Source organism: Aethina tumida, chromosome 4 (genome assembly GCF_024364675.1).
Source record: "Aethina tumida isolate Nest 87 chromosome 4, icAetTumi1.1, whole genome shotgun sequence".
In the NCBI taxonomy this organism is placed as follows: Eukaryota; Metazoa; Arthropoda; class Insecta; order Coleoptera; family Nitidulidae; genus Aethina; species Aethina tumida.
In genome coordinates, this window is record NC_065438.1 from 16,893,111 (window position 1) to 16,907,736 (window position 14,626).

A 14,626-nucleotide genomic window follows, 5' to 3' on the forward strand; every position below is an offset into this window, starting at 1 on the left:
CAAATTTTATTTTTATTTTATATTTCAAAGGTGTTCGTTATTTACTTTTAATTTTGTGCATCTTAAAACGTCAATAATCTGAGTTATTTCAGACAAATTCCCGTTACATTTTGGTAATATATGCGTTAATATTCATTTTAAGTATTCTCTATACTTTTATAACTAAAATATATACGGTACTTCATTGAAAATAACAAAGTTAGTTATTGATTTTTTAAAAATACAATATTAAATGTAAATTACGAACACCCTATATAAAATCTGATAATGCTAAAAATGGGTCCTAAAGGATGGTCCTTGCTTAACATTTATATCAAAAATGATCTTTCTAACCTCAAAATTGGTCTCCTCACAGACAATTGTAAATTTAGTTAATCCATCAATCTGACAAAATTTTTAGAAAAAAAAACTCAAAAACTATTTGGTTTAGGTATAGAACATTGTATAGTCATTTTATTTGCAATTACATGTAGAATTTAAAAATCTAAAAATATACGGGGTGTTCCATTAAAAATAAATGAAATTAAAGTCACTTCCGGCGAAACCGGAAATGAAATTTAGTTCAAAATAAATTGTAAAAGTAATAATTTATTTAAAAATTTCAAACCAATACTTTTTTCCGTTTTCCATAAACTAGATAAGTTAGATGAGTCACCCTGTATATGACCTTAAATAAATTGTTTAATTATAAAAAAAATTCTTTATTGTAATTTTTAAGGGGGACAAGCTTCATCCCTGTGTTAAAGTAGTGACCAAATTTTTATTTTTAGAAATTGTTTTATTTATTGTAAACTCTTTTATATAATTAATGGTTTAATTTAGCAGACATTTTGAATTTATTCCTGATGCACTTAATGCAGATTATGAGGGTCACGTTCCCCGCAGAAATTCTGATGCCCCTTTAACCATAGTAATAATAGGTAATAAATAATAATTTAACTCCCCCGTTGGCTACCGCCCTATTATAACTGAATGGATGTAATTTTGGGATAATCCCATATTAGAATCCTACAGTTCAACTAAAGGCACTCCCCACATATAACAATATAACTAACTTTAGATAATAATTATTTTAATAAAAACAACTTATTAAATTTATTTAATAAAAATTCTAGTGGCAAATCCAACCCCCAGAAAGCTGTTTGTGAAAATTATTAATGTTAAATAAAACAAATTTTAAGTGAATATATAATATTTAAAACTAGATTCTTAACAATAGTTAAAACCTATAAGTATATTAAATCATAAAAATATAAAATATGTTTATGTAAAAGCCTTAATCCAATGGAATTCCATCGATATATATCAAATCTGACCCATAATCAAAGGTTGGTGTTGTTTCACTAATTCTCAGTTTTTGAATTCCATCAACAAATTCATTTTTTATTTTATCATCATATTTCTTTGATGTTCCACCGTGTAAATTATGCTGTGGGTCATGATAACTGAAAATTAATTAAAATTAATATTTTATATTAAATAGGTAATAAATATTTACAACTCCATATTGGCAGCACCCATGGATGGTCTTGTGGATCCATTAAAATTGACAAACTCTTCCCCCCAATTCATGTTATTCTCATAATAGCTAAAAAAATCAATCATTAATTGTTTATTAATTGATACTTGTTTTAATGTACCTCCTCGTGCCATACAAACAATTGTCACTGAAACAACATATAATTAATTAATGTGAAAAAACATGAATTTATTTATTAAGTTGCACGAGGCATATTTACCACACATTTTTCGGCTTCATTATCCTGCAAGCAAACTCAAATAATTAATGGAAACGTTGAGGTGATTGTTATTTACCCGTAAGGACCCCTGGAGTCGCAAGGCAATCTTTGCTCCATTGATCTGAAGCATATTCCACTGAAACCAATATCCTTATAATCACAGACCTAATCATTATAATAATACCAACCACAAAATCCTAGTGGGTGGTGGGACTGAAATTGGAATTTCACTCCTACAACACAACAAACAAACCAATAAAAACGATTCGAAAATATCAACCGGTACCTCCTGCTGAAAGACGGGGCAGAGGCATCTCGTTGGCTGTTGTAGTTCTCGTAAAAATCACAATTGGCTTCCAAACGGGTCCAAATGGGGCAAAAGACGCCTTCTTGGGGGTTGCTGTCCATGAGATTTTCGACGAAATTGTACATTTCTTTCAGGTCAGCGTTTGAAATGCTACGAATTAATTCGTAAAATGTTACGAATGAAAAGTATGACAATTATCGTCAATTTCCCTTTTCAGTTAAAACTATGATAAGGTCGCAAAATTTGTACTTACTCGAAGTGGTTTTTCTTGTTAAAAATATGTTATCTGGTAATCAGGTAGGTAAATGATATACTTATTATTCTGTGCTTATCGTAAAATGACCAATTTGTGACTACTGCACATGACAATAAAATTAAAAATGGCGCCAACTTTAAAACAAATGAGAAACGGTCATTTTACTTATACAAAAAGCCTAACAACGAAACTATTCTTTGTATTTTACGCAGTAGTTTCTTAAATATGTCAATTCAATTCAATAATTCAATTAATCAATAGGCATTGCCTAAAACCACTGACCCTCCTGAAACCTAATAAAAAATTAGGTTAAAGTTGGAAAAGTAAAAAATGAAATATAGTAGTTTCTTAAATATGTCTTCAGTTAGAATTAAATTATTTTGAAAAGGCAGTGATTCAATTAATAGGCGTTACCTGAAACCACTGAACCCCTTAAAACCTAACCAAAAGTTAGGTTAAAGTTGAAGAAGTAAAAAATAAAATATAGTAGTTTCTTAAATATGTCTCCAGTTAGAATTAAATTAGTTTGAAATGGCAGTGGTTCAATTAATAGGCGTTGCATGAAACCACTGACCCCCCTGAAACCTAACCAAAAGTTAGGTTAAAGTTGGAGAAATAAAAAGGGAAATATAGTAGTTTTTTAAATATGTCTTCAGCTAGAATTAAATTAGTTTGAAAAGACAGTGATTAAATTAATAGGCGTTGCCTGAAATCACTGACACCCCTGAAATCTAATCAAAAATTAGATTGAACTTGAGGAAATAAAAAATTAAATATAGTAGTTTCTTAAATATGTCTCCAGTTAGAATTAAATTAGTTTGAAAAGGGAGTAGTTCAATTAATAGGCGTTGCCTGAAACCACTGACCCCCCTGAAACCTAACCAAAAGTTAGGTTAAAGTTGGAGAAATAAAAAGGGAAATATAGTAGTTTCTTAAATATGTCTTCAGCTAGAATTAAATTAGTTTGAAAAGACAGTGATTAAATTAATAGGCGTTGCCTGAAACCACTGACACCCCTGAAATCTAATCAAAAATTAGGTTGAACTTGAGGAAATAAATGAAATATAGCAGTTTCTTAAATATGTCTCCTGTTAGAATTAAATTAGTTTGAAAAGGCAGTGGTTCAATTCATAGGCGTTGCCTGAAACCACTGACCTCCCTGAAACCTAACCAAAAGTAAGGTTAAAGTTGGAGAAGTAAAAAGGGAAATATAGCAGTTTCTTAAATATGCCTTCAATTAGAATTAAATTAGTTTGAAAAGGCGGCGATTCAATTAATAGGCGTTGTCTGAAACCACTGACTTCCCTGAAACCTAACTAAAAGTTAGGTTAAAGTTGGAGAAGTAAAAAATGAAATATAGCAGTTTCTTAAATATGCCTTCAATTAGAATTAAATTAGTTTGAAAAGGCGGTGGTTCAATTAATAGGCGTTGCCTGAAACCACTGACCCCCCTGAAACCTAATCAAAAATTGGGTTAAAATTTGGAAAAGTAAAAAATGAAATACTGAAATAAACTTTTATTTGTAAAATCCAGGATATATTTCTAACTACATTAAATATATATCTATGTACAGATATGTGTAATGTACTTTCTAAAATATTTTCAACAATCAACATAAATGAAGTAAAATTCTACTTCAATTAAATGTCAACCAAAAATATCTAAAATCGTACATCTAGGTAACCTGTAGTTTATGAAATTATTTGTAATACAAGATGCAAAGTGAAAATGAGGACATTAACACTGATGCAAATTGGAACGAACTATCATCACTAACTTATACTAAATGATATCATTAACTCAATAGATCCTGGATTATGGTCACAAATCAAGCACGTCGTGGGGTAACGTGTGCATCTTCAGTATCTTCCTCCTCCTCCTCGTCTCTAAAAATTAGCATCCTGTTAATAGTGAAAACTAGATCAAAATACAAATCCTACCCTTCCTCTGAGAGATCAACCTCAAAAAAATACTCATCCACAGGAGGCATTTGTTGCTGTTGATTTTGCACCGGTGCCGGATTCTGTCTGTTTTGAGTTCTGAAACAAACAGGTTACAAAATTGTAAACGAACAGGAATTAGCAATGCAATCCCACCTGTGATTAAGTTCGTGCACGGTGAGGTTCTGTGGAAACCCGTATATTGGCCCAGCAGCAGCGGCGGCAGCGGCTGCAGCACCAGCAGCAGCTCGTGGTCTGTTGTTAATGGGCAATTTTTAATAATACAATATAAATAACGAAATTGTTTTGCTATAAATATTACCTTGCCTCCCTACCCATTGGAAACTCCGGCATGAATCTGGGGAAGGGCATCGGAAACGGAAACGGAACCCTAAAACAACCGACAATTGAACGAATCCTAATCCAAAGGAATAATAAATTAATTAATAAAAGCTTGCCTGTTCAAAAACTGAGCGTTGGGCGTGTTCTGGGTCTGAGAATCTGGAGGGGTGATGTCGAAGTATCTAAAATGGAACTGGATAAGATTGACACACATCAGGTAGTATAGATACACGTACGCGTATTGCCCCCATCTATCATCACCCAGATTCCTCATGGTGGGAAGATTGGATCTGGAATTATTGAGTTTATTATTCATGTAAATGTGTCTTCCTTAAACAATAAGGGAATAAATCAACATCAACTCTTACCCATACCCAACTGCTTCTCCGAATAGAGGCTGGGATACAAAAGGTAAGTTTGCCATGCTAATATAGGGGGGCCTTAAAATGTTTTTTGTAAATAAATCAAATGGTTTTTATCTATACTTACATAGAGTACCCGTTGTCTCCAAAGCGAGGAGCTTGAGGCAAAAAGAACATTGAGAAGCCGGGATCCCCCATACCATAGGTCGAATACCTAAAACGCAGTAGCTCAGCAAACATCATTCGTATCTTGTCACAATACTTACGAGCCAGAAAAATTGGTTTGCGGCGAAGTCCTCGGCGGTACGAACCCGGGACGAGGATGATCTTGGGGCTGAGCAGCTTGAGGCCTAAAACAACGAGTTACAGATTAGTATTTTAATGTAAATTTTAATATTTTCTTCTACTTGGGTACCTAGGAACTTGTTGAGGCTGACAGCCCGTATTCAAGAGGTCACGATACAAACATTCCTCACTAAAATGGAAACAGTAAAATAACCGGATCAACTTCTGTCAATTTTGAGAGCGTACCAAGTCTCTTGGGGTCTTAAAAATGGCGTCGCAGTACTATTTAGAAAATGGGGAATTGATTTTTGTAACAAGTTTTTAATACAAACCGTGGTCTAGATCTGGGTGTGGTGTTTGCGTTGGCCCTCGGAGCGGAGCCACGACTGGTCTGCGGAGGCAAATGCACTTCGATGCCTCTGGAATTTGTCAATCGTTAAAATTAACTATAGTTAGTTGGTGTTTAAGATACAAAAGATGAATTAGAAATACTCACACAACCGGCAACATAACTCTGGCCATCTCCAAGCTAGGCCAAATTGGGATCTCCCTCAATTCACCGTTACGGTGGTTCCTTACCCCATTCTGGCCGCTTGCTGGGGGAGCTTTTTTCTGGTTTCCGTGACTGTAAAAAAATACCCTAGTTAATTATATTGCTAAAGAATTGAAATTTAAGCCAAATTATGGCTGTTCTAGATTATTCAAAATGGTTCCTCCTCCATTTTGGATAGAAATTCAGTTAAGGCCTCCATTTTGAAATTTAAAAATTGCTCATACTCAAAATTTTAAGTAATAAGTATCTTACATTATGGAAAAAAGTATCGTCGTAGGAAGCTTTCTTCATTTGTCAAAATTACATTTTTTCCAATTCTGCCAATGTCAATTTTCGAGGGTACTTCAAAAATAATTTTCTATTGAGCATATAATAAAAAATAATTAGATCAATTTTATTAAATATATTTTCAAAAAATGATTCTACATTAAGCGGCCATTTTGGATTATTACTGATGGAAAAAATTACAATGAAGTTATATTAAAAATTAGGGTCAGAAAGCAAAATTTTTCTGACCAAACATTGAAAATACATATTTTAATAAAATAGTTCACAGGTCATTGATTTGATTTATCTAAAAAACAACACGAACACCTTTCTGTGAGTGAAGGGGTGGAAATAAAAACTAACTAATTTTAAACGGCAATTAATGACAGAAAATTAATAAATAATCAAAAAATGCTCACATACCCTTGATTCGGATTGTTGTCCATCTCGAACGGAGCCCACTAGTTCAGTACTTTCAGTAAAACGGGAAGGATGCAGACGGATTCTGTTGGGAGCTGAAGAACGACCGCAACCGACGAGCTACTAGCAACAAATGAAGCGAACACCGGAAAACCAACCCTTGAGGAAGAAGACGGAAATGACGACGGTAACAATAAATAAGCCCGCGATGTTTAAATTTTAAATAAATTCATAAAAAATAATTAAATAAATTACGCCAGAAGTGTTTACTTGTGGTTGGAAAAACATTATTTGTACTTACAATTCGTTAATTGAATTTATGACCTGCAGTACTAGTACCGTCCAATAAAATTGATTTGCTTATCAATTTGTTGACGTGACAAAAGAATGTTTGAGTTGTTGTTGTCGTTAAGATTAATTTACGTATCAGAAACAATTTGATACCTTTTTATTTTTAATAAACAAAAGGTGGCTTATATTCCCGTCCCCTCTGTGGAGGCACGAACCGGTTTAAAATAAATATGCAATAAAATGAGGTAGTTGGTCCGGGTATGGTCGAGGTCGAACCAATGACGTGCCGGTCTTACCCAGATGGTCGGTCACCAACCCATCAGCTTACCCAACTCGTGATTGGCTCACAGGCGGTACCTGTGAAGGACAAATCAAAGCCGGCCAAGATGAACGTTGGTACCGTACGACAAGTAATAACGGTACTTGTTTGGGCGACGATTTAGTGGGGGAAGGTTCATGATTTAATAAAATAATTTTTTTAATATTTCTTTATTTAAAAACTACAAAAATTCAAAGAACATTAATAAATAGTAAAATACAAATTTAAATTTATTTTATCTAAATGTTATTTGCCACTGGCCAAATTTTTTGCCAATAAATAGGAACAATTAATTTAAAAAGTAAAAGATGTAAAATATTATAAAAAATATTTGATGTGTAGATAATAAAATGTTTTCATATATAATTGTTAACTAAAATTGGCTGTTGCAGATAACATTGTAAAAATACTGTAAAACTATATGGTTATATATAATAATAATTTATATAATGTTACAATTAAGAAACTTGTAGAACAAAATGCTAAATTAATATAAAACTAAACTAAACTAAAATGTAGCAAAATTGATGATGATGATGATGATTACAGTGTTTTGAACAAATTGGGTTACAAAACGTAATTAGAATTAAAGCTTTAGGTAGACCAACTTGTTGCACATACCCAGAATTGAAAAATTTAGTAAAATCGAAACTCTTGTGGTTCTTCTTTTGGATCTCTTGGAAAGTACGGTGTAGGAATCGTAGAAAGGTTGTTCGCAACTTGTCGTGGCAACCTTCAGTGGTAAATTGATTGGAAACGGAGGCATCTGAGTGAATCGTTGCGGATTCACACTGAAAAATGGAGGCCGATGCATTAAATGAGGGCTCACATTGGGTCTCGTTGGAAGGGGACTCCAGCCCATAGAAATCTGCTGAGCTCTTGGTACGTCCTGATTGTCTAATGGTCGTACGACGTAGTCCGGCATTGGACCACCAGCAGACAACAGCTTTATTGCTTAGGCCATCCTTTTGTTCGACGTGGTGTTGCTCAGCACCGGAGTGAAATGATGCGAGGTGACGATGTAATCGACCACCTTGGCGTAGTGAGCCTTCAGTTCCACAGGGGATATGCCAAAATATTTGCATATAAAATTCTTCAGGTATAAATCCAGTTCGTTGTCCAGTCCGATGAAATTTATGCCGTACTCCTAAATTACTTTCAAAATCTCGTCGTATTCAAGACATGTGGAAATGATTTCTGAATATCTGTATCCTCTTTTCATGGCCCAATTTTCGACCTACAGCATCATGGTGTAACGAACGACGTTATAGTAGAAAGAGGATTCCCAAGCCAGGAAAGTCATCTGGATGGATCAAAGGAAGTGTTCGTTTTCCGGATTTTGACTGCATTCCATCAAATCACACATGATCTTTTGGTCCTCATGGTCAAACACATATTTTTTGTCCTTTCGTCCAAATGTGTGTTAGAACATCTAATGTCCTGGACACATTCAACATTAGCCTTCATTGCTCAAACTGGGCTAGTATAATTCATGTAACACTGTATAATAGTTATTACAATTAAGAAACTAGTATAAAATATAATTAACAGCCAAAAGTTAATTTAAGACTAAAATAATACTAAAAACTAGTAAAATTGATGGTCCTCAACTTGCTCCAATTAGGGCGCCCAACTAAATCGTCCCGGATTGACACTGAAAATGAAACTTTACAGTCAGTCTTTCCTAAATCATCTTGCTTATTAATTAATCTTACAGATTTTGATCTTTCCTGTTACAAGCACACACCATCAGACTATTAATGGTATTAACTGATGACTCAACAACTTTGTCACGTGCCGGAATACCGTAAGGTAATCTGAAATATTTTTAACGTTAAATTAAAAGTAAACAAAAACAATGACTAATACTTACGTAAAGTTGCACGGTATATCGTTGGGTACGGTTTGAATTACACTTGGCTGATAAGATTGTGGATAGAAAATTCCGTTAGTCAATCCATGTCCCGAATGTTGCGAAGGGACCCCGGAGTCACCAGGTGGAAACTTATTCAGCTTGTTCGTCGTTCCGGGACGGTAATAATGGTTCGCCATCGGATTTTTGTTCACCAACCTGCAACAATTTAAAAAAAATTGGCTAAGAGTAAATGAGGGTTGTATTTATTATTACACAATGGGACGCAGGTATTCGTCCAAAGTGTCTTCCCCTAGTTGCCCGTTGGGGTATAAAATTTTTCGCTGTAGGTCTTGACTAAAAGGAATACTTATAAGTTATACACTGATGATAGTGAATGAGTCATTGCATACTTGGAAGGTTGTTCCTCCCTCAAAGTCTCCGCAATTCTCCGGGCAGTCCGTGGATTCCAACGTGGATCACTGAAAGGGGTGTTATAAACCATTATATTGAGTACCGTATTCATTAAACGCCTACGTACTTTTGTAGTTCAGATGGCGACAAAAACGTGGGAGTTGTTGAAACACTAAAAAACTCCCAATTAGCAAAACGAAAATTATTTCACACCTGTACAATACCTAAAGTCCTCCGGAGTCGGGTCTTGTGAGTATCTAAAGCAAAACAACTGTTAGTTTCACCTACAACCGTGAACAACTTTCTTACCTCTTGGTGATGGGTCGTCCAAGAGTCGGCGGTTGATGATGGTAGAAATGTAAGAACGGCAGAGGATGTCCCCACCCGTTGCATGGAGGGGCTGTAGAATTCAGCCAACTCACGTCGAATTCCGTTTGGATGTTCCAGCTTGAGTTTTGGCTGAAACAATAAAAAAAATAATGTGTTCAAAAGCTTGAACAGAACTAACAAAATATGGCCGTCTTTGATTTAAATAAAAGCAAATAATTTTAATTTTTTATTTATTTAATATTGTTTAAAAAATGTTATACTCACGTGTTGTTTTCTTTGTTTTCCATTTCCAACGTGGGGTTTACTAGTCTTACTCACGGAAGATTGGGAAGGTGTTCACCACACCTGATACGACCAACGTCTTTGGCAGCAGTTAACGCCAACAATTGATATATGGAGGCCAAGACCGCCATGGTGAAATTATAGCCGGGAAACTTAAATTTTAATTCAAAAACAATAAAGTATATATGACTATTATGTTCACTAGATGGCAATAAAAGCAGTTAACAATGCAGATCCACGAGCAGCCATTTTGAACCCATTATTAACGGTCATTTTTCTATTAAAAAATATTTTATCGTATATTTTGAATGTCTTATTAATATTTAGTTAATTGTATTTTTTTAATATATGTTAAATAATAGACACCTTATGGGGTCTTATAAAAAATAAAAAGAAAAAAATAATATAATAAAATTTTTATTAAGGTACTACAAACAATATAAAAAACTATTATTTTTTTTTCATTTCATACATGAATGGTACCTTTTCAATTTTAAGAATCTTATATAAAATAACATGCAAACAATTATAAAACAAAATTTTTATTAAGCTACTAAAAACAATATAAGAAATTGTTAATTTGTCCAGTTTGTTCAGCCAGTTAAACGAAAAAACATTGACCAATCATTAAAGAATGATGATTAAAAGATGATTCAAACTATAACAGATCATTTAACTAACTGAACAAATTTGTTTGTGTCACAATTTCTTTAAAAATAGGGAAAGTCAATAAAAACTACTGAGCACAGTTAACAACTTGATCAAGAAAATTGTGAACAAGTGGTGTTCATTCACCCAGGTAAAAACCATGAAGAAAATTGTGTTTAGATCTTCTTGATCATTAAAAATTATTAAAAGATATGATTATAAGGTAGCATAAACTATAAATGAAATTATTTAATTAACTGATCAAATTGTTTATATCACAGCTTCTTTGTCAATAATGGTTGAAGAAGTGAACATAAATTATGAATACACAGAATTGTTAAGTTTTATCAATTTTTTCATTCAGCTAGATAAAAAACGATGCAGAATATTGTGTTTAGGTCTTCTTTACCATTAAAAATTAATAAATGATGTGATTATAAGGTAACAGTCTAGTAACAACTATCTATCTAAACTATCATTTAAGTAACTGACAAAATTATTTATATCACAGCTTCTTTGTAAACAATGGTAAGGTTGGAGAAGTGAGCATAAATTGTAAATAGACAGAACTGTTAATAATTTTTATATTGTGGAATCAAGTAAAAGAATTAAATGTGCAAGTGGTCACCAATTTGTTCATTCAGCTATTAAAAATTAGTAAATTATTTGTTTATAAGATAACTCAAACTATAAATTAAATGCTAACTATCCAAATTGTTTATATCACAGCTTTATAGGTCTTCCTGACCACCAAAAATTAATAAATGATGTGATTGAAAATAAGTTAATCCAAACTATAAATGAAATAATTCGACTAACTGACCAAATAGTTTATTTATATCACAGATTCTTTGCTAACAATGGTGAAGTGAGAAAAAAGTGAAAATAAATTATAAAATCACAGAACTTGTTAATAATTTGACCAATTTGTGTTGAAGAATCAAGTAAGAGAAATTAAGTGAATTATAAAGAAAATTGTGTTTAGGTTCTAAGTAACCAACCCAAATTGTTTATATCACAGCTTCAACAAAACAAGACATAAATCACATCATTTAACTGACTGATCAATTTCCTAAATCACAACTTCTTTATGATCAAATTTTATAACTATTACTACCAAGCTAAAGAAATTTACACTACTAACTACAAAGAGATCATAACATTAACAAACAATTCAATTAAACTCAGTGCAACAAAACATGTACATTAACAATGTGAAACTACTACTACAACACATACATAAAGCATAAAAGATTAAACCAGTCTTACTGGATAGAATCCGCATCATCTTCAGTAGTGCAGTAACTATTCTAAAATTTCCAAGGACAGTACATGGGACAAAGATTTTGGTATAACTGCCTGAAATAGGTGGTCATTACCAATTTACAATGTTAGTGAACGAATCGAGCTTACAAAATTTGTAAACAACTTTTTGGAACTAAAGCTTTAGGCGGACGAACTTGTTGCACTTGCCTGGAATCGAAACATTTAGTCAGAGGACGTAACAGAAATTGTAAAACCGAAACTCTTGTGGTTCTTCTTCTCGATTCCTCGGAAGGTACGGCGTAGGAATCGCAGAAGGCATCGTGGGCTGTTCGCAAATTGTCGTGGCCACCCTCAGCGGCAAATTGATTGGAAAGGGTGGCATCTGAGTGAATCGTTGGGGAGTCCCGCTGAAAAATGGAGGCCGATGCATTATATGAGGGCTCACATTCAGCCTCGTTGGTAGGGGACTCCAGCCCATGGGAATCTGCTGAGCCCTTGGTACGTGCTGATTGTGGGGCGGTCTTACGACGTCGCTGACCAGGTCCGGCATTGAGCTGCCCGCGGACGTCAGCTTTATGGCGTAGGGCATCCTTTTGTTCGACGTGGTGTTGTTCAGCACCGGAGTGAAATGATGCGAGGTGGCGATGTAATCGACCACCTTGGCGTAGTGAGCCTTCAGTTCCACATGGGATATGCCAAAGTATTTGCATATAAAATTCTTCAGGTATAAATCCAGTTGGCTGTCCAGTCCGATGAAATTTATGCCGTACACCTCGATTACTTTCAAGATCTCGTCGTATTCAAGACATGTGGAAATAATTTCTGAATATCTGTATCCTCCTTTCATGGCCCAATTTTCGACCTGCAGCATCATGGTGTAACGAACGACGTTATAGTAGAAAGAGGATTCCCACGCCAGGAAAATCATCTGAATGGAGAAAAGAAAGTGTTCGTTTGCCTGATTGTGGCTGCATTCCATCAAGTCGCACATGATCTTTCGGCAAGTCCTCATGGTTAAAAATATATTTTTGGTCTTTTCGTCAAAATGTACTTTAGGTCGTCTGGTCTCCTGGGCGCATTCAACGTAATCGTCCTTGTCTTGGTTGGCGGCCAGTCTGCAAATTGCTCGCAACAAGTACTTCAAATGGGAAAGTGAGGGCCTACAACCGACAATTTTTAATATTTTAAATCGTGAATAACGATATACTTACATGTTGTAGGAGTCTGGGTCCTGGTAGTGTTCCTTTTTAAGTACCAACACCCGGTTGTCCACCTTGGAGAACATATTTGGTTTAATTTATAAATCATCCGTAAATAAAACAAGATACTTACGCTCTCTTTTGAAATGCCATTGCTTTTCATAAACGTTCTTTGTATTGCTCCAATTTGTTCTACTGCAAAGTACGCGGGATTCATGGTGGGCATTACGCTGGACATACTTAAATCTATAACTAAATGTATATTAAAGGAAAGATTCAAAATTAATAGATTACGACTTACAACTTCCGCTGTCACAGACGTAAAAAAAAAGTTACGCTATTATCTGCCAGAGGGCCACCAACGCTCAGCACTATTTTAAACTTACTTTTAAGGCCTTTTAGAAAGTGAGTAATGAATTTTAATACTCATTTGATAATCCCACACGTAAACAAATATATATTATAATAAATAAATGAATGTAACCATGTAACTACGAGTCTTATTTGCACGATGTGTCTGTAAACAAACAATTATGGCGGTACTCCGAAGTTAGCCGTTGAGCTGCATATGTGCAGTTTACTAGATTAAATAAAGGCAAAATTTAAAATGATCGGGACATTGAGAATGAAAAGTATTTATATATATTAAAAATTATTTGAATATATTTGATATTGAAATATATTAATAACATACTAATAATTTGATTAAATATTAATAACAAATTATAATTTATTTAAATATATAATTCGAATTAATTAATTACCATAATTTTATCATAATCAGATTATTTCTCAAAATTAAATTTTCATAAACAAGTTTTGTGAAATAAATACGAAATAATAAAAAAATTAGAATTAGATTTTTTGTAACATATTTTTTAAAAAGATTTACTTCAAATTTTGTCCAGTCACTATAAAAATATATATTATTCTGTTTTTATAGTGACAGTCTTATTTACAAATATAAAACAACATCCTCAATCAAAAATATGATAAGAAAATGTAAAAGAATACAAATTGGAAGTTTTAAAATAAAAGAAAATCTTGTTGAAGTTTTCTATCTATGGTCAGCACCAAGTCCGGATCTAAATCCAATTAAAAACTTATGGAACGACCATAATTATGGATTAAGACACAAAAAACCAACAAATCTCTCGTTGAATCTATGTTTCACCGTTCGTAAGTGGTTATGAAGAAAAAGTACCCAAAAAATTAACATATTTTATTTAAAAGTAATGTTTAAAAAATATATTTTTAAAATGTAAGCTATTTTTTTAAGATTTAACTTAAATAAAAAAATTGATTTAATATAAATTATTTGGAATGTAATGCTGCAATTTCGATAATTTTTTGTATTATTCTTTAATGTTGTTTTAATTAATTTTAAATTAGTTTGATCCCAAACATTATATTTTGTTAAATAAGTTGTACTGCTTGTGAGGTAAATACACATTCACGTAGTAGATATGCATGCCATCTATGATTCAGTAATGCAACTATAGGTCGTGCCTTTTCAAATAATTACAGTGATTTGCAATTCTATAAAATTTAAA

At 33.3% G+C, this 14,626-nt stretch overlaps 3 protein-coding genes across 10 annotated transcripts; all 3 read right to left on the reverse strand.

Annotated features, from left to right (window-relative positions):
* Positions 1 to 1,174: 1,174 nt before the first annotated feature.
* On the reverse strand, positions 1,175 to 2,449 carry LOC109600298 (uncharacterized). Its single transcript, XM_020016434.2, has 8 exons — positions 2,300 to 2,449; positions 2,026 to 2,196; positions 1,928 to 1,972; positions 1,816 to 1,875; positions 1,740 to 1,763; positions 1,641 to 1,667; positions 1,499 to 1,588; positions 1,175 to 1,445 (listed from the first exon to the last, which is right to left on the reverse strand). The coding sequence occupies exons 2-8, from the start codon at positions 2,169 to 2,171 to the stop codon at positions 1,277 to 1,279; spliced, it is 561 nt and encodes a 186-aa protein (XP_019871993.2). The 5' UTR covers positions 2,172 to 2,196; positions 2,300 to 2,449; the 3' UTR covers positions 1,175 to 1,276.
* A 1,355-nt stretch (positions 2,450 to 3,804) lies between these two features.
* On the reverse strand, positions 3,805 to 6,902 carry LOC109600295 (tyrosine-protein phosphatase non-receptor type 23). 7 transcript variants are annotated; one of them, XM_020016423.2, is made up of 15 exons: positions 6,774 to 6,902; positions 6,476 to 6,631; positions 5,729 to 5,857; positions 5,565 to 5,651; positions 5,479 to 5,514; positions 5,363 to 5,422; positions 5,214 to 5,297; positions 5,075 to 5,161; positions 4,954 to 5,025; positions 4,822 to 4,875; positions 4,702 to 4,767; positions 4,566 to 4,634; positions 4,400 to 4,498; positions 4,244 to 4,342; positions 3,805 to 4,204 (listed from the first exon to the last, which is right to left on the reverse strand). In XM_020016423.2, exons 2-15 carry the CDS (start codon positions 6,496 to 6,498, stop codon positions 4,132 to 4,134), a joined length of 1,038 nt encoding a protein of 345 aa, XP_019871982.1. In that variant the 5' UTR covers positions 6,499 to 6,631; positions 6,774 to 6,902; the 3' UTR covers positions 3,805 to 4,131. The 7 variants fall into 7 exon arrangements, with proteins under 7 accessions (XP_019871982.1, XP_019871985.1, XP_019871987.1 ...); XM_020016426.2 differs by lacking the exon at positions 6,774 to 6,902 and having other exon boundaries at positions 5,084 to 5,161; positions 6,476 to 6,745; XM_020016428.2 differs by lacking the exon at positions 6,774 to 6,902 and having other exon boundaries at positions 5,479 to 5,493; positions 6,476 to 6,743.
* Positions 6,903 to 11,423: 4,521 nt separating this feature from the next.
* Positions 11,424 to 13,567, reverse strand: LOC109606125 (uncharacterized). Of its 2 annotated transcripts, XM_049966256.1 has the most exons (6): positions 13,375 to 13,567; positions 13,207 to 13,325; positions 13,086 to 13,147; positions 12,135 to 13,034; positions 12,022 to 12,081; positions 11,424 to 11,967 (listed from the first exon to the last, which is right to left on the reverse strand). In XM_049966256.1, the coding sequence occupies exons 2-6, from the start codon at positions 13,309 to 13,311 to the stop codon at positions 11,919 to 11,921; spliced, it is 1,176 nt and encodes a 391-aa protein (XP_049822213.1). In that variant the 5' UTR covers positions 13,312 to 13,325; positions 13,375 to 13,567; the 3' UTR covers positions 11,424 to 11,918. The 2 variants fall into 2 exon arrangements, with proteins under 2 accessions (XP_049822213.1, XP_049822212.1); XM_049966255.1 differs by having other exon boundaries at positions 13,207 to 13,567.
* Between the last annotated feature and the right edge of the window lie 1,059 nt (positions 13,568 to 14,626).